A 24,234-nucleotide genomic window follows, 5' to 3' on the forward strand; every position below is an offset into this window, starting at 1 on the left:
ATGGGCATTGTCTGTATTTCAAATTTTATTTCACTAGCTGTACAACGTACTGCTCTTCCCCGGCGTCAGAAAACTGTAAAGGAGAAAACAAGCATAGCTGTTACTTGCAAAACTTGGGCTTTTACCGTCATGGCATACGAGCTAGCAGCAGTGTAGTTATGACATTTTTCAAATGTGACCCAATACCTGCTTGAATGTGTAATGAATTTTGAAAGTTCTTGGGCAACTTCTTGAGTTAACCTATCTGATTTAGCCTTCTGAGCTTTGCAAATAGTCCAGAAGAGTGCCTCAGAATAATGTTGTGGGGCTAGTTGGTGCATGATACCCAGAAACAGCGAGTGCAGTCTTCATTGCGCCGTTGTTCCTGAGTGCCTAGAAAAGCTGGAGGTATACATGTACGGAGAAGTCTGGAAACATGGCAACACACCACGTATGAGCCGAGTAGTGCAAAAAGCTTCATAAATTGGCATACTATTCATTACATCTGTTAGGTTGAGATGAGGCTAAAAAATTATTTTGCAGCTATCTTGGCATCAGAGCATAAGCATTTAATTGTCACTGCCATAACACAGGAGTGCATTTTAAAACTGGCAACTGGTCCAAGTTCTTGCATTTAGAAGACAAGCCGAACTTGCAGCCAGCTTAACGTCAGACATATTGTATATACTTCTAAATTTGCAATATTCCCACCCAATGTCGTAACAAATGATCACAGAGATTGAGCCAAGGCTTACTGCATGCCAGGTGGACACGCAAATGCATAGGTCATGAAGGGTCACTGTTAACAAGCTTGTTGAATGGGCACAATATTATTAACATTAATGTAAATTGTGGGGTTTGAATTCCCGAAGTAATGCGCGAGTTATAAGTGATGACATACTGGAGGGCTGAGTTGAGACTACGTGAAGTTCTATAATGCGCGCTGACATCGAACAGCACATGACAGCCTGTTCTCCAGCAAAACGCTGCAAAACTAGTCGTAATGCTTGGCATAGCAAAATAGTGTATCCAATGGTAGCTGAGATCTTTTGCTACACTTACAGGATCGATTGCTGGCTTATCAACAACAAAACATTTGTTTACACTTCCTTAGAAAAGAGAGGAGAGAAGAATTCTAATGGATGGGTAAGTATTGATGAAAGGTGTCCTTCAGTGGTGACAATTGCAACTCTTCCATCCAAAGTTAAATTTTATTTCAGCATCAACATCCACTGGACAGGTGTGATGTTCAGGGGTGCAAGCAAAAAGCCTAAAAAGGCTTGACAAAGGCATTGCACCCCCGTTTGCAGGTAGCAAAGCGACGCAGAGCCGACATGACAAGAAATACATGCAAGTTTTACCTAAATAAGCAAAAAAGAAAAACGTACATGGCAGTAAAAAACAAAACTAAGTATGAGCATGCCACCTACCGTCTTCAAATGATGCATTCTCGTCAAAATCTTCAGACAGCCATTTCTTGAAGTATTGGCATGTCGATGGCGACACAACACCACCTTCATAGCAGTTTTGCTTCACCTGCAAGATGGTGCCAGTTTGTCAACATGTTCATTTATGCACTTCTCGCGCAACAGTGCATAAAGCTTGTACCATTGAAAAGCTGTCGCCACAAGTGGCAGCAGGAAAAGTCCCAAATGGTCAACAAGTTCACGACGTCACAATCACATGGCCTCGCGAAATTCCAGAGACCACATTAAAGCTTACGAATTGGAAGAGGGCCTAAACTGGCAAGGAGGTTCCTCTAATGCAGGCATATTTGCAACACTCGGGTTTGAACCAAGGCTTACTGCATGCCAGGTGGACACGCAAAGGCATAGGTCATGAAGGGTCACTGTTTAAAAGCGTGTTGAATGGGCACCCGGTGAATGCGGAAAATTTGAAACTCTGAAAATTTTAGGCATGTTGATAACTATTTCGTTTTCCTAAAGACCAGTGTGTCGCACACTAACTGTGGAAGAGGTATCGGTTTTCAGATTATATGGGAGGGGTCTAGCCTTTACTCGCAAATTGCCGGACTATGACAAGCTACAGTTTTTAGATATTAACCTGACTTTAACACCAGATCATGTGTGCTGGAAGTACTCGCCACAGGCACAAAAAGACATTGCTTTTTGGGTCGGCACATTCCAAGATTGTAAAACGGGCCACTGGAACATATTGCTTGCAAGGTGCCAATGTATGTCCAAGTCTTTTGCGCACACCCCGCACACGAGAGCCTCAATAATCAGATCATTAGGATGACGAAGGCTGGTTTTCCTGTTTCGATCATTGTTGCAGTGGCAGAGAAGCTTCTGCACAAACTAAATGATGGGACGAGCCGGATTAATGGCCATTCCAAAAAAATGAGCCCAGCGCTTCTACTGTATGTGCACAGGGTTTCCCACAATCTGAAGAATGCGGCAAATCGCTACGGCATACCGGTTGTTTTTTCCGTCCCGTGCATGTTGCCCCAATGTGCCCTTGGATCATGTATGGAGGGAAAAGCAAGGTGTACTGCCTGAAGAGCCGTGCTACTCATTTCGTCAGGTGCCTGACGGGTGTTGTATACATGATACCCTCACCTGTGGCAACAGTACACATCGGTCAGATGAGCCGGTGGTTGCATAAATGCTTAAAAGAACACCACATTTCGTTGCAATCAGGAACAGAGTTTAATTTACTCCTGCAATCTGGCACATACCCGGATGCTACATGCGATAAGCCACGCCTGCCCTTACTGGTAGATACCAAAGTTTTGAGGAGGAGCCGTAACCAGGTGGCATGCAAGTTGGCCGAGGCATACTGTATTAGAAAGAAGGTTAACAAGTGTGCAAGTGACCCATAAATCAAACTCTATCAGAACGAAAGCAGGTTTTTGGACAAGCACATAGTGTGTGATATGACAGTTTAAAGCTATAAAAGGCGAGTTTTTTCTTTTCTTCTTTTTTTTTTTTTTTTTCAAATAAGATCAGTCGCGAGTCTGCGCGTGTTGGTGTTCCCTTCTAATCTGTGCCTCTTTGTATGCAGTACCCCTCTCTGAATTCTTTAACATGCACCAACATCACACAGTGCATGGGCACCAGCACTTTTGTGTTTTTGAGTGTACTGAAATTGCGCATCATTTAGGCTGGCATGGAATGGATAGTGAAAAATTAATATGTTTATTTTATTCCTTTAAGTGTGTTCTCCTTCCTTGACTTTCCATTTACTCACTCCCGCAACAAATTTCGCTGCTCAGCCTAATTATTAAGTTTGACATTATTAGGACCATAGGTACTGACATCTAAACATTATGCCATGCAGAAAGCCAGATCTATTCAAGTCAGCAATGTACATTACATTATTCAAGTTTTAGCAGACACCCTCTCCTTGGCAGTGGGAAAAGAAAGCGGTGTTCAATTAGTCCTAATTTTGTACCAGACTCTATTATGTGTGCTGTCTGGCCCATCGTTTATAGAGCCTTTTCAGTTGTGAAACTGTGCCTCGAAAAGCGGGTGCGCTTTGCGCCTAGGCACTGAGATAGCGCTGCGATCAAAGTTTGCTCCACGCCGACTACGCGCCGATACGGCAGCGCGGCCGATGCTGCAGTAGCTGCGTGCACTAATTTAGGTTTTATTTTTTATTTTTTTCGTACAAATATCGTTTTTCTGTGTGTGTGTCTGCGAATCCTCAGCTGTACTTCACATGTTACCCTGCAGTTCAATGTGGACGCCGGCATTGGCGATTAATTATTAATCGATTTACAAGTACCACGCGCTGCCGGACGTTCGTCGAGTGCAAAATTTTGAAAATAATCATTCAGAGGGTAGGTGGTGACAGTTATCTTTTTCAGAATGTGTCATGACTGAGGAAACATATTATAATGCATTTTGAGCCATAATATTTCAGCAGGCACCGGCGTAACTGGGAGAAGAGACACCTCTCTCCGCCACCAAATGACCGTTTGTCTTGCAACTGGGAGACAACGGTACCCCGGAGAGCCAATTTGTTGCGAACAACATCAAGCGTGTGCAACACACACTTCTGGGAAGAGGTTATATTGCTAAATTCTACAAACTTGCGTTCACCGAAGAAGTGGTCAAAATCTAGCGAGCGGCATGGTCCCTCGGGCGTCATGCATTTCCTAGCATATGGACCTATTCATCTATTATTCTACACCTGTCTACATCAGGAACGGCAAAAATCTAAAAAGAAGAACCACCAAAGTTGCACTCAGTGACACAAAGCAAAGCGATGTGCAGAGGATACAGAGTAAATGAGCTGATTGAAATTTAACCAACCGATGGGGAAAAAAAATTGCGCTTTGTGGTTACTTGGAGATCGGCACCTCTGGATGAAAATGTGCATTGATCGTAGGCTTTTTCTTTTTTTTTTTTCATGCAGGAATATTATTAAGAGCTAGTGCCGTAGTCCACAAAGACAGTCCTTACTGTCACGGCACTCAAGTCCATAAGCCTATAATGCGCAGATAATGGCGCCACAAAGCGCGAGCAACACTTCAGAGCAGTTCGGGAAGCTGAGTGGAGCGCGGCGTTTCTGTAGGAGACGACGCTCTTCCCTGGCGCAAAGGTCGACAGTAGCGCCGCGGCAGCGGGAGCAGCGGCGGGCCGCCTGCTCCCTGCAAGCGCGCTGAGGAGATACGAAACTGAAAAGGATCTATAAATGTTGGTCTGACCTTTTACACAATTGGCAGGCAAAGCTACACAATTGCTCTTGCTACAGCAGCAATGGCAATGCTGTCATCCCCATATATGGCAGACATGGGTAACAAAGTGTAGCTCCCATGAGCACGGCACTTTTTTTCCTTTACAGCACCGTTACATGTAGAACCCCATCTCCCAAGATTTTGTGGTCATCATCCTGAAGAAACGATGCTGTCACAGCTCTTGACCTAACCCAGATAAAAACTAGGGCAAAAATTTGAGAGCAATGGGTCACACATTAAAGAAGAAATTCTCTTAGAGAAACCATAAATCTAGCTCCAAGATGAACACCCTTTGAATATCAATTAACTTTGCTTTCTAGGGAAAAACGGGTTTGAAGCACTGTGCACTGCACAGTGAGAGGGTGATAGCCACACGACCAAATCACTTGAAGCCACACATTTCCGGTACTGCAATTACTTCTTCTGCACAATGTGCTGTCAACAGATAAATATGGGAAGAAAGAAGGTCAGCAAAATAGTGCAAATGGCAAAATAAAGCGGCAAGTACTGCATAGCACTTAAACTGTCCAACAAGTTTTTGTTATTTCCCACTTCTTTTAGTCACATATCAATTCATATAAACTTGTGCTGCTTCCCATTCACAAGAAACCAGGATTTAATACCAAACTAAATGTAGCCTAAAGTGGCAAGAACAGCAAGACTTTAACTTAAAACATTATGTGGATTTAGAAATCTCTGAACCACTTTGTACATCATACAGCAGCTACATTCAGTAGCGTCAAGCGACAACATATTCTGCTAGAATAGCATACCTGCCTAATACGCTGAAGCAGCTTGCTATGGGGCAAAACAAGCAAAGCCGATTGTTCAGGTTAATTTTCAGTGAAAGCACTGAGCACAGCTATGACACCATTAACAATTGAAATGCGGGCAACACAGCTATTTTTTTCTCTTAAAAGGGCTCACCAGCTCCAAGATAACTCAGATTTGAACATTTTCTGTCTAGAGATGGCAGCACTTACACACCATCAAAATGAGATAACCTCTATTATACTCCAGGTGCGTAAAATCCCACCATGACATGAGGGTTCCTGCACAATAAGACATTGTCAGCAGCCGCTTTTCGAAGAATACAACAGTAGACCGATTTAGAATGAGGTTGGTGCAAATGGAGAACCCCAAACCCATATAGACACACCCTTTCGACGTAGACGTACTGTGCATGCACGCTAGCATGTAGCACTCTTAATACGTTAGGAGGGTGTGTCGCACTAATCTGCCCAAGAGGCTACACTGTGTACAATAGCTGATGGATTGCGTGAATTTCCAAAAACAATGTATTTTTGGCCTACGTATAAGCGATGGACTGTGGGAAATTATATTATCACCGTGTAAAAGAGCCATCTGCTAGAGCACCTTTGCAGCAAACGCCCAAAAATGACGACAGCCAAGAAGCCGCAAAACAAGCTCGTCCTGCTGAAATTCTAAAGTGCCAGTAAAAATCATGACGTACATACAAGCCCATGCATTTTTATTATACCAAGCCCCTGGAAGCGCAGCTGCACTGAGGTGATGATCTGAGCAAACTTTCTGCCGTGTGGAGAAAATACCAAGAAGCCACCAACTATAGCGCATCTTTTTCTCTTCATTATTTCACTTAGAAAGATTTAGTATGGCATAAATGTTTTCCAGCACCATCACCTTACCTCAAATCACCTGCTGAAGAGTGACTGGCAGGTACCCAGCTCCCATTTTCATAACACACAAAAATAAACAGAAATAAAGGCGAAAGGCAAAGAATAAAAAGGATCATGATGGAAGAAATACAATTCTCAAAACAGCATTGCCTAAATAAATGCAGCAGAGTAGTTCATCCCAGGTTTTGTTCATTGTTTAAAAACTGCATAAATGCTTTCCTAATTTGCGCTCTATTTTATTTAAAATAAGCAAAAAATAAATACTGAACGAGAGGAACATATCCATGCCAGGCATGCAAAAAGCGTACGTCTGCTTAAGGCTATGCTGGGGATAGTGCATTTTGGAACACTAACATGGCAGTTATTTTGCTGTTGCAGCTTACTGCCACACTGTTCAAGGTGCGTAATCGTTTCACACCAGACAGGGTGCGTCCTGTCCATGCAATACGATGGTCAAAAACTTCCCCACTGCTCTGCTGGTCAAGAATGTCGTCAATGCTTTTCTCTGCAGTGCCACCTCCCAATCGGTTTCTGTTATGTGGCCTTCAAGCCTTCGAATGAGAAAATTTTCTGCAATGTATATATATTGTCATGTGCTTCGGGACGTCAGTAAAAGAAGAGGCTGGAGAGAAGAAGAAGAAACAGAAGCCACAGTGGTGTGTGTGTGCTGGTGTTCCTTGGGGGACTCGCAGCGCTTTAGACGACAAATAAACACCCCCGTTACGTACTGAGTATGTAACAGTTGTGGTGGAGGTGCGGGGTGGATCAACACGGATCCCCGTTGTCTTCGACGAAGCCGCCGACTCGCTGGTTTGCCACCCCTACCATCTAACATGGCTCAACACAGCGACGCTGATCGAACAACACCTGCGGTGAGCAACTGGCAGCACTACCGTGAATTGCATATATTTGGTAGAAAATCTGACGAGGACGTCGACGAGTGGCTAACCAACTACGAACGGGTGAGCCGGTACAATCGTTTGGATGCGACCGTGAAACTAGCGAACGTAGTGTTCTTCTTAGAAGGCACTGCCCTAGTTTGGTTTGATAATCATGAAGACTCACTTACCAGCTGGGATTGTTTCACAGAAGAGATAAAGGAGTGCTTTGACGACGGATCCGCGAAGAAGAAAAGCGCAGAGCAAACATTGATGCAGCAGGCCCAGGTACCTGGCGAAACTTGCACCACATATATCGAGGATATTGTGAAATTGTGCAAGATTGTAAACCCTCGAATGTCCGAGGAAGATAAAGTGGGGCACTTGCTCAAAGGTATCGCTGTAGATGTCTATAATTTTCTTATCAGCAAAGACAATTCATCAGGCGCTGCTGCACTTTCGAAACCTTGAAGTTGCACCGCATCACTCCTAAATTTGGGCGACTGGCCAACGTCACATCTGTTGCGAGCGTTGATGTCAGTGCTCCGGAGTCCATGGCTGATCTGATACGCAGGATCGTGCGGGAAGAATTGCTAGTTGACAAAGATTCTGCATGCCGGGACGAACACCAGTATGACGGTTGCGTGCTGCAAGCAGAACCCGCGACCCCATCTACTTCCTGGACTCCGGCTTTAAATGCGTCACGCTTTGGCGAGAGCAGACAGCATAATGATTTAAGCACTTCTCAGCCACGGACGGGCCGAAGAACCACCTAGACACGCCAGGTTGTTCGTCAGCAACGCCGTCCCGATAATTACCGCCAACCAGAACGAGTTCCCGCCCGCATTTACTCGGACCGGTGGCGCAAGCCACCTGTGTGTTATAGCTGCGGCATGACCGGACACATCTCCCGGTATTGCCGTCAGAGGGGCCTGCTACCACAAGATCATCGCCCGCTGCCCAGCGTTTCTGATCATTTCGACACTGAATTTTATCCGACGCCGACTCTGGATACATACCGCCCAGCACAGATGCAAAGCGGATCGCCTGCTTCGGACCGCAGCTTCACGCAGCCAACCCAAAGACAGCGACGTTCACCGCCTCCTCGACGCCGTTCTTCCCCTTCGGGAAACTAGAAGGCGCGGCCGATGGGGGTGAGGTCACTGGAAAATCAACCTTGTACCTCTGCCTGTGTTTATGTTAAAGAACAAACTCAAAGTATCCATTGACGGCATCCACACCATGGCACTAATTGACACTGAAGCAACAGTCTCTGTTATGAGTTTAGCATTCAAGAATCTATTAGGACATAAAAGTGATGTTTAGCGTGAATCAAGCTGTAGTATTCCATGGTGTTGGCGGTGAATCATTGGTGCCTTTGGGTGTGTGCTATGCGAACGTTGTGATTGGTGGCCAAGCGTTTCGAACCGAATTCACAGTGTTGCCTCGTTCCACGCATGAAGTAATTCTAGGGATAGACTTTCTGCAACAGTGTGGTGCAACGTTAGACTGCCATAGTGGACAGATCTCGCTTAATGCTGCGTTGATGTCGGCTCTTGTAGAAACCTCGTCGCTCGATTTAGGAGCGTTTTCTGTGTCTGAAGATACAGTTGTACCTGCGATGTCCGGAGAATTCATTCAAGTTATTTCATCTACGAATTTGTGCGAGGATTTCGACGCCGTAGTGGAACTTACAACACTGGCCTGTGCAAAGAAGAGTGTCTTGGTGCCTCGTTGCATAGTTTCAGTCACCAGAGGCCACCACATCTTGCTGTGGACTGTAAACTATTCAGACGAGCCAGCCGTGTTGCCTCGTGGCATGAGGCTCGCTCATTACGAGAAAGGTGTGTCGAATTACGTGGCGGCACTAAGTAACCATGCTCTTGAAGAGAAAACATCCTATTTTGCAGAGTCTCGAATCCAGGCAATGATAAACACATCTTTGGGAGCACAGGAGCGCCGAATTTTGACTGACCTGCTTTCCAAGCATGTTTCGGTTTTCGACTTCACCAGAGATCATCAGCCACCGATTCCAAATTCTCGCATCCGTCATTCGATTGATACTGGAATCTCTCGCCCGATCAGACAGAATCCCTATCGTGTGTCTCCGACCGAACGTCAGCTTATTGACGAACAAGTTCATGACATGCTCCAACGTGGTGTTATCCAGGAATCTTCAAGTCCTTGGGCGGCTCCAGTTATTCTCGTTAAAAAGAAAGACAACACATGGCGTTTCTGTGTCGACTATCGTCGCCTTAACGCCATCACCAAAAAAGATGTGTATCCGCTTCCACGTATTGACGATGCAATCGAATGCCATCATTCGGCATCATACTTCTCCTCAGTAGACTTGAGATCGGGGTACTGGCAGATACCGATGAACCCAAGCGACAAAGACGCATTTGTGACACCCGATGGTCTCTATGAGTTCAACGTAATGCCCTTTGGATTGTGCAATGCGCCTGCCACGTTCGAACGATTCATGGACACCCATTCTGCGCGGACTCAAGTGGAAAATTTGTTTGTGCTATTTGGATGACGTGATCTTCGGCAAGACCTTTCAGGAACACAATAGCCACCTCGCCATCGATCTTGATTGCACTGAGAGAGCAAGCCTCGTCCTCAACTCTAAGAAATGCCACTTTGGCGAACGCCAAACAATTGTTCTTGGTCACTTGCTAGATAAGGATGGTGCTCGGCCGAATCCTCAGAAGATTGCGGCGCCTATCTCGGCAACGTTTCCTGACCCTCAACTGTTCCAGACAGAACAACGCAACAATCAGACTTTGGCACCGCTCTTCTCTGCCGCTCATGGTTCAAGAGATGCGCGTTTCTGCGTTCGTGCCGGCCTACTTTACAAGAAGAATTTCAACCCCGGAGGTGCACGCTTTCACCTCATCGTGCCGGAAAACCTCCGTATTCCCGTTCTTGAAATGATACACGACGATACCACGTTGGGCCACTTGGGTGTCGCCCGGACCTTTCATCGCACACAGGAACGCTTTTACTGGCCGAAAATGCGTCAAGCCATTCAGCGCTCTGTAGCCAGTTGTGTCAAGTGCCAGCAGTATAAGCTCCCTACTTCCCGTCCATCGGGACCGCCGCACTCTATTGCGCCTCTAACCGCACCCTTTGAAGCAGGTGGGCATCGACCTCTTGGGTCCTTTTCCGCGATCTTCGAACGGTAATCGGTGGATAGTGGTATGTGTTGGTGCGAGGACTCGATATTCAAACACAGCCGCAATACCCTCAGCCACTGCTTACAAAGTATCCCTATTTCTTCTGCAATTTCTCGTCTGCGCCATGGCCCTCCTCAAATTCTGATCAGTGACCGTGGGCACCAATTTACAGCTGAAGTTATCGAAGAACTCCTTCGTCTATGCACCTGCGATTACCGTCATACAACGCCGTATCACCCGCAATCGTATGGACTTGTTGAACGGACGAACCGCACTCTGACCACTATATTGGCGATGTATGTGGACTCTGATCACAAGAACTGGGATGACATCCTCCCTTTCATTACATACGCGTATAGCACTGCACAGCACGAGACGACTGGGTACATTCCGTTTTACCTCCTGTATGCTCGAGTTCCCCGCAACTGTCTTTATACCATCCTTCCTTTCTCCCTCCACAACGAACCTTCTATCGCCACCACTTTATGTCGAGCCGAAGAAGCTCTCCGCGTTGCCCGCCTCCGTATCCTGGACTCACAGGAACGTTCGAAGGAACGTTATGACAACCGACACCCACATGTCTCTTATGTGTGCTTAGTGTTGCTGTGGACACCGCTGCGCAAGCGTGGTTTAGCCCAGAAGCTGCTGTTTCGCTATAGTGGCCCTTTTGTCGTTTTGGCGCACCTGAGTGACGTGAACTATGTAATTTCACGCCGCACCGAAAGTGGCCGATGCTCACGCCAGACCCAGGTGGTGCATGTGGCTCGGCTAAAAGGTTCCATCCCCGGCACATTCCTTAAACTGCTTGCCCTGCGGCTTCGTCTGCGAGGGGGGAAGTGAATTGAAAATTGAAAAAAAAAATGTATTTCCAGTAATATACAGGAAATGGGCCTCAGGCGAAAAGCTACAACGATAGCTTGAGAGATGCCCGAGGCCCAGTAATGGCAGAGCAACAGGACGTCTGGCATTAAGGCGAATATATCCATATATTAACATGAAAATTGTGAAGCACAGAAAGAGCACATATATACAAATAAAAACCGGCACAGTAAATTAACGGCCCACAATAATGTAACAGTATGCACGAAACATGGCAAAACGTAATGAAAATGAAGTGACTATTTTCTTATAATAATGTTTAAGCCAAGGAACGGAAAGTACAGAGAAACAGTGCAGAATTGATAAAATATAGCTTAAAGTCCTTAATTGAGGCGGTAAAGATGTTTGGGTTGTGTATGCTATAATGATTTAATATGCATGGTAAAGTAAAACGAAGCCTCTGGTTACCGTATAACGTCCTCGTTCGAGGAACGTCCCATATTTGTTTACTTCTGGTGTGAAAGGGTTTTTCGTAAGGCTTAAGTCCAGATATATTCTTCAAGTCAGTTAAGCATTTAGGTGACAATTTAAGGCAGTGAAGTAGACGATACTCAAACATGGTATGCACACGGTGAATCCTATATTTCGGAAATAATGTTTCTGTGTGGGCAGTGTAGCATGCACCAGCGATCAGTCTAATTGCCTTCTTTTGGAGACCGAGTATGATGTTTAGATTTGTTTTGGATGTTGTACCCCAAACGAGGTCAGTATTTTATGTGCGATTGAATTATAGCGTGATAAATAAGGAGCTTATGCTTTGGGGAAAATTCGTTACGCAGTCTCGAGAGGAAACCCACAGATGTAGTGAGCTTGCTTTCAATATACATTATATGGTCAGACCACCTCATGCGAGAGTCGAATACAACACCGAGTGATTTGAACTTGTCTACAATTTCAAATAACGTTGTTTTCTAGATGCAGAGTATTGTTTACTGTAATATCCAGGCTAAGGGGATGAATAAAGACTGCTTTGGTCTTGTTAGAGTTAACTACCAAACCATTAGTGCGGACCATTTGTGGAGAGCATGAAGAACCAGATTTGCACTATTGATTAGTTCATCGGCAGAAGATCCCCTAAGAAAAAAACTTGTGTCGTCAGCGTACTGAATACAACTTGTATGATAGGCTATGCTCAGAAGGTCGTTAGCATAGACATAAAAGAGGAACGGCCCAAAAAGGCTACGGCCCAAGAAGAAGTGTCACGTGCTTCGGGGCGCTAGGAAAGGAAGAAGAGATTGGAGGGAAGAAGAAGAAACAGAAGCCACAGTGGTGTGTGCTGGTGTTCCTTGGGGGACTCGCAGCGCTTTAGAAGACAAATAAACACCCCCGTTACGTACTGAGTACGTATATTTTTGCTTTTTACCTTTTACATCCCGCTGCCCAATTCTAAAGCATGCTCTTCTATTTCAAACCATTCTCTCCAGATGGCAGGGTATGCACGAAACACGTTTGTCGGAATTGGAGTGTTGAAGCACAAGAGAGGAGCAGCTTTCTGCAGAGTTGGAATTGAAGTGTTGAAGCACAAGAGAGGAGCAGCTTTCTGCAGAGTTTGAGTTTCGTTTAATGGCACGTAGGCAAATAAGGTATCATGCACCAAACGCAAGGTTTAGTGTGCTATTTGTGTGAGAGACATCTAAAGAGTTGTTTTAAAATTCTATAACTGATTTAAAATATTTTGCTTGTTTTAGGAATGAAACAACAGATGAAGTACTGACGAGTGAATCTTGTGCTAACGGTAGGCGTGGATGAAAAGAAATGTGTTGTTGGTGGCTTTCCATGTTTCAATGAGGAACAATAATGGCTTTCTGCAGAGAATGCGCTCCTGCGCACAATAAGGGGACGACACCTGCAATGACTGACCTCAATATCTATTTCCCCTTGGTCACTTGAAACATGCTCGGCGACAAAAGGGGAAAGAACAAGGGTACATCCTGAGTGGACAATAAAAAGACTTCGGTTCATTTCAGCCTGCTTAAGTCCAAGAAATCCTGTTTACATGTACACAAAGTACACGACCAGACATGATACTAATGGTAGAGTGTAGTATCATCATAATAGCCGGCCACCAGGTGGAGCCATGTCATAAAGTTAAACTTACTCAAAAACGTTAAACTCAGCTACATAAACATGCAAGGAGGTAGAAAAAGAGCGAAATGGCTAGAGATAGAACAGCAGTTGAAGGATGACAAAATAGGTGTGTACACTCTTTGCGAGACCCATCTCGGAGATCTAGAAGATCTGCCGTTTATAGAAGGCTACGTCTGGGAAGGGTGCAACAGAACGGGAACGGAAAAAAAGGGTGGAGGGGTAGGTATGTTGATACACCAGGGAACAAGTTGGCAAAGAATTAAATCATCTTGTAAAGAACATATCTGGGTATCAGGAACAATTGCCGGCATAAGGACATGGCTAGGGGTAGTTTATTTAGGAACAGGACACCAATGCAGGCAAGAAAACAAGGATCTTGTTGAATGTCTCAGTGACGATATAAGCAGTTTGGAAACGGGGCCAATATTATTCTACTGGGGGATATGAACGGCCACATCGACGATCTGGATGGATGCACGGATTGTAACAGGTAGCTAATGCTAGATTTCTGTGAGCAACATGATCTAGTTATAGTAAATAGAGAAACAAAATGTGAAGGCCAAATCACGTGGGAATTCCGCAACAGGCAGACGACCATTGACTACAGTCTAATGTCGCAGGAAATTTATAGCAAGGTCACAAAACTGGAAATAGACGAAGAAGGCAAGTGTAGTCTGGGAAGTGATCATAAACGTATTAGTCTGCAGATGGGGCCCTTGATGAAAAGAGAAATGGAACTTAGACAAAAAGTAAATGCAAAATTAAATGACGATCAAATAGCGTAGATAGCAGCAGACATAGAGGAAGCAATAGAGAAAAGCCCCATGGAAGACTGGGATTATGAACAGGTAGAACTACTCATAAGGAGGAAAATTAAGGAGGTTAAAGTAGCAAACCGCTGGAATGGAAAGAGGAAGCCACGGAGCTGGTGAAATAAGGAAATCAGGGAAGCTATTGAACAACGACGGGCTGCTTCAAGGGAACATCGAGTGGCAAAGAAAGCACAGGTATCTCAGGAGGAAATCGACCAAAAATGGGAATCATATCGACAAAAGAAACTTGAGGTACAGGCCCTTGTCCAAAGTAAAATAAAACAGTCCACTGATCACTGGATGGCTGACATACACGATGCCTTTAGAGGCGGAGCAAGAAAATTCTGGAACCATATAAGCTGGCTAGGGAAAAAGAATCAAAGAAAGCAAGATCGGATTCAAACGAGGGAAATTGTTTAAAGGGAGACAACGCAGTGAACTACATTACGCCAGTTATAGCCGAGTCATTTAAAAGCGACGATAGGGTAATCTCCACAAATCAGGAAGCAACACAAGGTAGCAGAATACAAAGCAGCTTAGAACTGACCAATCTAAACTGGCAAAAGGCAGAAAAAAATATTCCTAAAAACACATCTACAGGAATAGATGGAATTCCGATCAAGCTGATCAATGAACTTGGTCAAAAAAGTAAGGAAACGTTGTTAAAAGCTCTGGAAATAGTCATAACGAATAAGCAAATTCCGGACAACTGGCGGCAGAGTAAAATGAATTTGATTTATAAAAGGAAAGGAAAAAGGATGCACATAAAATCCTACAGGCCAAATACCATAACATCTGTTATGTACAGGTTGGCCATGCAGGCGGTGAAATTAAAGGTGCAATCATGGGTAGAAAGTAACAAGATACTCGGAGAACTTCAGAACGCTTTAGAAATGGTAGGCGCTTAGATGATAGCCTGTTCGTGCTTACCCAATGCATCGAAATATCTAGAGTGGAAAATAGACCTTTGTATTTGGCCTTCCTGGACATAAACGGGGCGTACGACAACGTAAACAGGGAACTCCTGTGGAACATATTAAAAGAAGAAGGTATTGGTTATGAGATAATAGAGTTTCTACAGGAAATATACCGGGATAACACAGTAGAAATTACATGGGAAGGAATAAGAAGTACGGAAGATGTCAAAGTATGCAAAGGATTAAGACAAGGCTGTCCTCTATCACCGCTACTGTTCATGCTTTATATGATAAACCTGGAACAGAGGATAAAAGACAGTAACCTAGGTTTTAACCTGTCATATAGACTAGGTGGAAAGGCGGTAGAGCAGCGCCTCCCCGGTTTGATGTATGCAGACGATATTGTGCTGCTAGCTGAGTCTGGAAGAATTACAAATTCTAGTTAAGTATTGCGGAGACGAAGGGGACGCTCTAGGCTTCAGTTTTAGCGCAGTTAAGTCGGGTTTGATGATTTTCAACGGCTCAACTGTTCAGGGTCTTAAAATACAAGGCCATGAAATACCCAGAGTAGCAGAATACAAATATCGGGGGTATGGGTAAACGAAGGATTGGCATACATTGGAAAGCATGAGCAATCACTTAAGGCCAAAGGACGAAGGAATGCCAGGATAATGAAGCATAGGGCATTGTGGGGATACAACAGGTATCAGGTTTTGAGGGGTATTTGGAAAGAAATTATGGTGCCCGGACCTTTCGGAAATGCGGTTTTGTGCCTAAAATAAGAGGTACAGTCGACATTAGAAATAAATCATAGAGCCGTTGGACGATTAGCACTAGGTGCCCACGGCAAAACCACAAATGAGGCGGTACAGGGAGATATGGGCTGGGCATCTTTCGAAGTACGAGAAGCTCAGAGTAAAATATTATATGAGGAACGCCTGAGGAAATTGGACAGTAATAGATGGGCAGCTAAAGTATTTAAATACCTGTACTTAAAAAGCGTTGACTCACAATGGATTAAAATAGCTAGGAAACTAACAAGTAAGAATGCTAGTCACAAGGACAGAGAAATAAAGAGCATTAAGCAACAGGTGAAAAACACAGAAGGTAAAAATTGGATAAATTCAATGGAGAAGAAACAGAGTGTGGAATTATACCGAAAGTGGAAAATGCAGATCAGGAAGGAAGCTTTCTTTGATAACTCAAGAGGCAGTGCCCTACTTTTTGAAGCTAGATCAGGGTGCCTTAGAACACGCAGCTACAAAAAGAAATTTAAAAATGAAGATGACGCATGTGCTGTATGTGGTAACTCCAGTGAAACAATTGAGCATATTATACTCGAATGTAATGGTATCCACCCGGAAGTTGATGCAGGCGCAGTAACTGTTCCTGAAGCTCTGGGGTTTAGGGATACCAGCGGCCGGGTGAATAAACCGGCGGTGGAAACTAGCAAAAAACGACTGGAATATTGGTGGCTTAAAAGCAGAAAAGTGACATAATGTTAGTAATGTAGAAACAAAAAATTTAAGAAATAGAATGATGGTTTAGTTAACCAATCTAAATCAATAATTAAGATATATGGAGAAAAATGAGCATGATAGCTACTGCTACCACCCCGTTTCAAAGGGGACGCTCCTATATTCCATCCATCCAAACTTGGTTTAAAAGTATGCAGAAAATATATGCAATAATTTCAGAGCCTGCAAAAATGCAAACCATCAGCTTGATTTGAATAAGAACTGCGTCCTAAAACACAACAAGAAAAGTGGAAAAAATTGTTACGGGGTAAATTTTGATAGCTTACTTTTTTCAGGAGAAGGGCAAAAAAAAGAGCGACCTGACTAAAGCTATGATTTTCCTTGACATTTATTTTTCCTGTGCAATAGAAATGAAAGTTGAAGTAAAAATTCTGCTTGAAACATTTTCTCTCTTACTTGAACACAGAACGCTGCCAAAAAACCCATATATATACAACTAAACTTAGGCACGCTAGCGCTTCTACCTGAAAATGTGCATGTATTCTCTATGGGCAGTTGCACTGGTCATCACAAAAATCACAAAAGCAAACAAAACATTTCTCACGGGGCAAGTTCCACATGGCATCCGCATGAGCCCAGCACTTTCAACCAGTGGTTCAATTGCACGGTAGAGATTCAAGAGCTCTTCGCTGGAGGACGAGTTCTTCGAAGAGCCGCCCAGGACACTAGACCCACACACGACCGTCTTTTCAGCTTTGCCATCATAGATCAGTGTATTCAGGATAGTCTCAATGTCTTCAAGAGATAGTTGGACCTGCGAAGAACGGCAGAAAAAGTATCTTGTGAGCAACAATACAGAAATGCAGCCTAGTTGGTGGCGATTTATTATAGATAACCACTCCATTGAAATATAAAAGTGTGAACACAAATAGAAGACAACAATATGTCGCACCTCATGCTGCTGGCTTCAATTTACATGTTTTTCTGTGCAATGCCCTAATGCCTGTTTTTCTGTCCACTACTTTGGACAACCCACTGTGGTGGTGCAGTGGCTAGGGTGCTCGAATTCTGCGCCCAAGAATGCGGGATCGAATCTCGACCGCAGCGGCCGCTTTTTGATGGAGGGGAAAAGCTATGCGCCTGTGTGCTGTGTGATGTCAGTGCACGTTAAAGAACTCCAGGTGGTCGAAACCTTTGGAGCCCTCCACTATGGCATCTCTCATAGCCTGAGTCGCTTTGGGATGTTGAAACTCCATAAATCAAACTACTTTGTACAGAATCTTGAAGCTATCGAAGGACCAGAAAAACAAAATTTTCAATGGGTATGGGGATGATGGCTTAGCTAGAATGTGCATCCTAATAATCCCTGCTCACTTCTTTCACATAAGCAAGCACATAAGCTTGAAAAGTCTGCTTAGGTTGCAATGAGACCATCAAAGTTGTCCCAAGAACGAAAGATGTCCAAATTAGGCTGCAGTTGTTGACTGTGATGACTAAAGTATGACACAGAACATAAAGATCTTTTATGTTGTAATAAAATTGCCACTTTCACTATGCTTATTACATGCACCACACAGTAAAGGCATCTTTCTCAGTGATCACTGGTCAGCCCCATCTCATACGAGCTGTGCCCATCCTAAGCAGAAGAGGATTTAGTTGGGGGGGGGGGGGGGGGGTATAGCCCCTACCGGCCACCCCCAAGCAGAAAATTTACACAAGCAAACTATTCTGCAGCTCACTTTTTCCACCACAAATTTCCATGAAATAGATGGTTCAAATGAAACTCCCCAGTCCTCAACCACCCTCCTGAGAGTAACCGGTAAATATGCCCCTGCATCCCATACCAGAAAACTTTGTAACCGCATTTTCTCACTCACTAAATTACACGCTGCTACCAGCTACGTCCTCTAACTCCTGGTACCTTGTTACCATTAAGAGTCTACGTTTTGTACACAAATTCTATTCTTTTCAAATCTACTACTCTCGATATCGGCTAAAATGCAAACAAATGACCAGTGGCATCGCTATGGTCACCTGTACCCAGTGCGGAGGCGCGGCACTCCCTCTCCACTGGATCGCAACTTCCGGATTGCAAGCACCGGATCACAACTTCCTTTGTACCTACTCTGTAGAGATCACACTGGCCATTCCACTGAGCAACAGGCATTCTGTGCCTTTCGGCGTTTTGAAAGTGTGAGGTGGATGTGCGACTGGGCCAAGAAGAGAGAAAGACAGGATATAAATGAACCAGACTAAACACTGCCGGAAAGATACTGCCAGCGGTCCTCGCTTAGGAAAGGAGAATGAACTGCACATACACAAAAAGAGGCGATGTGGTAGCACAGCCGCTGACGGGTGTCGTCTAACGTTCCTGCGCAGGGGTTTCCGATGGGTGTCGGGTTAATGCTGGTGTTTCCAGGTTACACGCATGTACACAGGCCCGGTCAAACGTTAAAATGACGTAGAGTCTGGCATAAACTAAGCCATGTGTTTTCAAGCACTCCTCACAACAGAATAATTCGTTCTACGAGAAGATCACACTTGCCAGTCAGTGTCTCAGAGGCACCAATGCATGCCTTGTCGAGTCTTTACATACACAATAATTAATTTCGCTCCCCGCTTTTTTCTCCTGATCACTGCCCAACTGCATCCCCCTGAACACTGCACCCGGTTCTGACCGCACCACCCTCGCGACGCCACTGCGAATGATCATCACTATAATTACCCACTGCAGGGCGACAGCCTCTTACATATTCCTCCAATTAACCCAGTCCTGTACTAGCTGCATCCACTTGACCCCTGAGAACTTCTTAATCTCATCTGACCACCTGACGACTTTCTGCCACCCCCTGCTAGGCCTTCCTTCTCTTGGAATTCAATTCGTTACCCTTGGCGACCTTTGGTTATCCTCTCTTTGCACTACATGCCCTGCCCTAGACCATTTCTTCTTGATTTCCACTACATTATCACTAACTCGAGTTATTTCTCTGAGCCACTCTGTACACTTCCTACCCCTTACTGTTACACCTACCATTTTCCAACCCATAGCCCTCTGCGTTGTCCCCAACTTAAGAAGAACTCTTTCCGTTGTCCTCCACGTTTCAGCTCCATAGGTGAATACAGGTAAGAAGCAACTGTTATATACTTTCCTCTTGAGCGATACCGGTAAGCTGCTAGTCATACCCTGCAAGTACTTGCCAAATGCACTCCATCCTCTTATTCTGCTAGTTATTTCCCTTTCATGGGATGCAGTTACTGCCTGTCCTAAGTTGCCATATTCACCAGCTCAGGAAGCCAAGTGACATGTGCATATCAAACCCACAATGCTATCTCTTCTCTATTCCACACAGCTTTCTGTCTCTGAATGCTATTTTTGTCATCATCCCTTCATTACCTTCCCATGGTGGCTTTACTCATATCAAGATTTTGTATTAGCCTTCAAGTTATGCACACATAGGTGAGCATAATGACAAAAGTCAGTTACATATGCTTCTTCAAAATGATCCTATTGCCTGTAACTTGAGAATCCAGGAAAACGCACTACAACCAGTCAGTATCCGGATAATTTCTTTCCCATGAACTTGGTGTGATGAAATCCATGGCTAAAACTGATACCCCGTTACAACTTGCACTTTTACACCTTTGCAATTCCTAGTAACTACTCTAGGTTAGTCCTCGTATAATTTTTTTAAGTTCCTTACATGGCTTTGTTAGGTCTTCAATCGTATGCCGCCACTGCCCGAGTTACTGGCAGATCACTGTCATCACTAAGTAAGAGGTTTCATTGGTATTCGCTACTACCATCTACTCACTTTGTGAACATTAACACGGTGACCATGTCATTGGACCAACCAATGACCAGGAAACCAAATGACGCGCACATATCAAGCACATAAAAAAAAAAACATGCGTGGCGGGCCACCACAGCTGCACGAACACATAAATATTCATTGGCACACGCAACACAAAATTAAAACCTGCCCGTGCTCACTGTTGCCTAATAGCCTAAACTGTCTATTTGTGAGCAGCAGCGATGGTGCATTGATGCATTTGTCACTACCTTGCATCCTAATGTGATAGGCTTTCAGAAGCTCCCTTTCCTCCCTGTCCTTTCCCCGATTACTGAAATTCTGTCGAAAGCCAGAATACAATTTTCAAATTGCCTGCTGTAATGGGGGAGCTTATTTCGGTTGGACGCATTTTTGGGCGAACTTTTTTGTTCACATGCACAGTCACTCACGCACTTGCCGGATTGACCCATATACACACTACCACAGGAAAGGGGGATTTTATACAAAACATGAGTGGCGCAACTAATCACCTTGTTGGTATGCTTGATAGTTTATTCAAAGGACACTTGCTTTCCTTTTCTGCCATTGGCAATTCTTGAACAGAGGCTTCACAGCTTACAGGGTGCAGAAAAGGCCACTTTCACAGCACACTACTCTGCCACCCTTTTCAGGTTATGCAAAATGCCAAGTAGATAGGGCACCGCACCGTTTTTTTTTTTTGTTCTCTAGCTCAGCCCCTTCCAAGCCCCGTCTGTTCTCGGTTTTCATTTCCTGCAGTACCAACTCAACAACTGCACTCGGCAAGTGATCTGAACAGACTGCACCACTTAGACGAAGGATTTGGTGAAAGCTGTCATTCGCTGCGTGCGGACAGCTCTTCTTCAGGACACTGCTCAGGCAAAAGCTGGCTCTCTTGATCAATTTAGAGTATGCGAAGACATACACCAAACGAGTTTTTTTTCTGTTCTTGGGGAGTAGCTCCAGCACACGTGGCCTTTGTTAAACGTTGGCTAAAAAGATGTTGAATGTATGGTCATTAAAAATATTCAACACCTTGCTAACAATGATTATGCAGCTAGCACAGTACCAGGTTAATTGGAAGAATATGAGAGAGGCATTTGCCCTGCAGTGGGTATAGTCCGACTGATGATGATGATGGTTAGCAGAGAGTCACTGGCACAAGCTTCAAAATGATAAAAAAATCGTCAACATATCTAAACACACGAAGAACTCACTCGTCAGGCTGCATTAAAAAAAATTGTCACCTGGCCAAAAAAAAAAAAAAAATATTTTTGGACACCACCGAGGCGATGCCGCAGGGGGCGGCAGAAAGTTAGGTGGGCGGATGAGATTAAGAAGTTCGCAGGGGTCAAGTGGATGCAGCTAGCACAGAACCGGGTTAAGTGGAGAAATATGGGAGAGGCCTTCGCCCTGCAGTGGGTATAATCAGGCTGATGATGATGATGATGAAGCTACACTAGCACCACCAATGCAAATACTATTCTTTAGCGCATACGTTTTCCTTTGAAAGTCCACAACAATTGACAGCAATTAAATTACTAAAAGATCAAAAAAAAAAGAATCTACATTTAGTCCACTCGTGTTCTAAATGGAGTGGCACCAGTCTGTTCAATAAATTCGTGCACTGTACAACGCTGTCTCAAGTACTTCTTTTTCTTGTGTTCCCATGTCTTTGGCCAGTCGAATATGTTAGAGTCACTGTGATTTCAGCTATTTCAATGCTTCACACAGACATGCTGTGAATAAGAGCACAGTGATGGTGCTTCATACAACAATGTAATACACTAACAAAAATGTGCTTCAAGCTAGCAGATGCACTGTGTGTCAGTTAGCAGCTGAACTATATCCCCTCCTAGTTTTGCTTGACACATGCAGCAAAAAAGAGCACTCAGCCGCATCTAAAAGAATAAGCGGACTACAAAAGTCTGCAAGGAAACTCAGCTGTTTGCAGACCAACCACAAAGCCATGTATCATGCAAGACAGAAAAAAGACTGCCACCCTAACATAACAATGAAATAACCATGCACACAAATATAAAATAATCAGATGGTTTGCTAGAAGTGTCATGCACACATACCTTACTGATTCCAAGCTTCTTGATGAACTCCCAAACCTCTTTAGAAGAGGCAAAAGAAGCATTCTTTTCGAGAACAGGGTCACTCGACGTTTCTTTGGCAACTGTGAGCTGAGCAAACATCAATCTATGAGCAGCTTTTCAATGAAATGTCTTGACTATATGATGGTCACCTTTTTCAAAAGAAACCTGTGGCACTGCTGATTCAACACTTCAACAAATTCTGACTCAAATTCCTGGTCGTTGTACCATGCACCACCTGACACAGAACGATCAGGTTCGAGGTTGTACAGCATGTAAACCTTCTTTTTGGAGGCCTGTAATAAGCAATGATCAAGAACACAGTGAGAAATACATGGCAACACCCTTGCAAGCTTCTGTTTCCATGCAAGGCAACTGAAGTGACTGCATTGCACAAATAACACCAAAGGCGAAGGTTATACGGCTTACCGACACAGATTTGACGGCTTTTATTAATTTCTTGCTTTCCAGGCTTTTCAAAATCTTGTTGAGGGACGTCAAAACAAGGCCGCTCTTGTTGCGAATGTCACGGATCCAAATTCCTGTCGAGCAAACCAAGCCAAAACCAATGCTTGAACTACATGACGAATTGCGACGGTCGATTTAATCACACCTTTGTTTCCAGCTTCTTCGACGATCTTGTACACAACTTTTTCTTCTCTGTCGGACCCCTTGCACTTCCTGTAAAACAAGCAGGTTAACCTATGTTCTAATAAGCGTCCTGACTCACTTGTCCGCATCGCTATCTTTCAGGCGGTAGAGGAGCTGGTTCTTTTGCTTGAGGATCTCAATCTTCCCCTGAAAACAACAAGGGAGAATAGACAGGAAGGACCGCATTGCGAAAACAGGGCTACAAGCGGAGGGAAGTTGCGAAGAACCTGAGAGACAACAGTACCTGGCTGAGCAACTTGTTAAAAGCTGCAACCCTAGCGCTGGGATCACAGCTTGGAACGTGCATTTGCACTAGCTTGTCCGTGATGCCCGCCGGATTTGCGGAGCACAGTTCGATGACCCTGGAAAGAAAAGTTTGGAACACTTCCCGAGTCTTCCCACCAAGAACTCGCGTCATTGGTACAGGGCACTGTTTGGTGCGCAGCAAGAATATAAACACAGTAACGTGCTTGCTTACTTTTGCTCGATTTCGGCAGCGTCGAGCTTCTCAACTTTCACCGTGACAGCTTCTGCCATCCTTCTAGTTAACAGTACAGGCGTAAATAAACTGGTTTGGAGACGCCAACAACCAGAACCCGCCTGAAGGTGGAGTGAGAGCTAACCAAGGTAGATGGCCCCACGACTGACAAGCTCTTCGCTATGCTAGTTATGCCATCATTTGATGCCATTGCGAAACGCCGGGAGACAAATTTCACAGCATCCTGCACCGGGGGCGGTCCCTCGCTGCTCTCACGTTCTTCTACGTCACAGACGATGGATGGTTGGATGGATGGATAAGGCTGAACCCTTTGAATCGGGCGGCGGCGCCACAGGCCGCCTAGCCGTGAATAGTAATATATAGTGTGGACCACCGTGGTGTGGACCTATTCTCATAGAGAAACATCTATTCTTGCCTTCCTTTCAGCCACCAATCAGCTAACCTTCGTTTGGTTATTTCTACCCTTTTAAAGTCTATTTTTCCCTTCATTATCCTTAAACCCCAATGCTTTGGCTAAATCTGGCCCATTGCCTTGAACTATAGGGCGGAGCCCTCTACAGGAAATTATGAAGTGCTCAGGCGTTTCCTCATCCTCCCCACACACCC

The 24,234-nt window shown here is 44.5% G+C and overlaps 1 protein-coding gene across 1 annotated transcript; it reads right to left on the reverse strand.

The window, feature by feature from the left end:
• Positions 1–7: 7 nt before the first annotated feature.
• On the reverse strand, positions 8–23,903 carry Polr3F (RNA polymerase III subunit F). The gene is made up of 10 exons (XM_084581702.1): positions 23,608–23,903; positions 23,374–23,491; positions 23,209–23,276; positions 23,092–23,159; positions 22,908–23,020; positions 22,631–22,774; positions 22,461–22,568; positions 17,175–17,384; positions 1,410–1,515; positions 8–73 (listed from the first exon to the last, which is right to left on the reverse strand). Exons 1-10 carry the CDS (start codon positions 23,664–23,666, stop codon positions 66–68), a joined length of 1,002 nt encoding a protein of 333 aa, XP_084437828.1. The 5' UTR covers positions 23,667–23,903; the 3' UTR covers positions 8–65.
• Positions 23,904–24,234: the final 331 nt, after the last annotated feature.

This window comes from Amblyomma maculatum, chromosome 10, assembly GCF_055883805.1.
Source record: "Amblyomma maculatum isolate TAMU_Amacu chromosome 10, ASM5588380v1, whole genome shotgun sequence".
In the NCBI taxonomy this organism is placed as follows: domain Eukaryota; kingdom Metazoa; phylum Arthropoda; class Arachnida; order Ixodida; family Ixodidae; genus Amblyomma; species Amblyomma maculatum.

What these genes read in the sequence shown, in the direction of transcription:
- Polr3F (XM_084581702.1), bottom strand. Translation starts at nt 23,666, where the DNA reads ATGGCAGAAGCTGTCACGGTGAAAGTTGAGAAGCTCGACGCTGCCGAA. An exon ending in TTAACAAGTTGCTCAGCCAG is followed by an intron (nt 23,277 to 23,373) that starts GTACTGTTGTCT and finishes TGTTGTTTTCAG; the next exon opens with GGGAAGATTGAGATCCTCAA. An exon ending in AAAGATAGCGATGCGGACAA is followed by an intron (nt 23,160 to 23,208) that starts GTGAGTCAGGAC and finishes CTTGTTTTACAG; the next exon opens with GAAGTGCAAGGGGTCCGACA.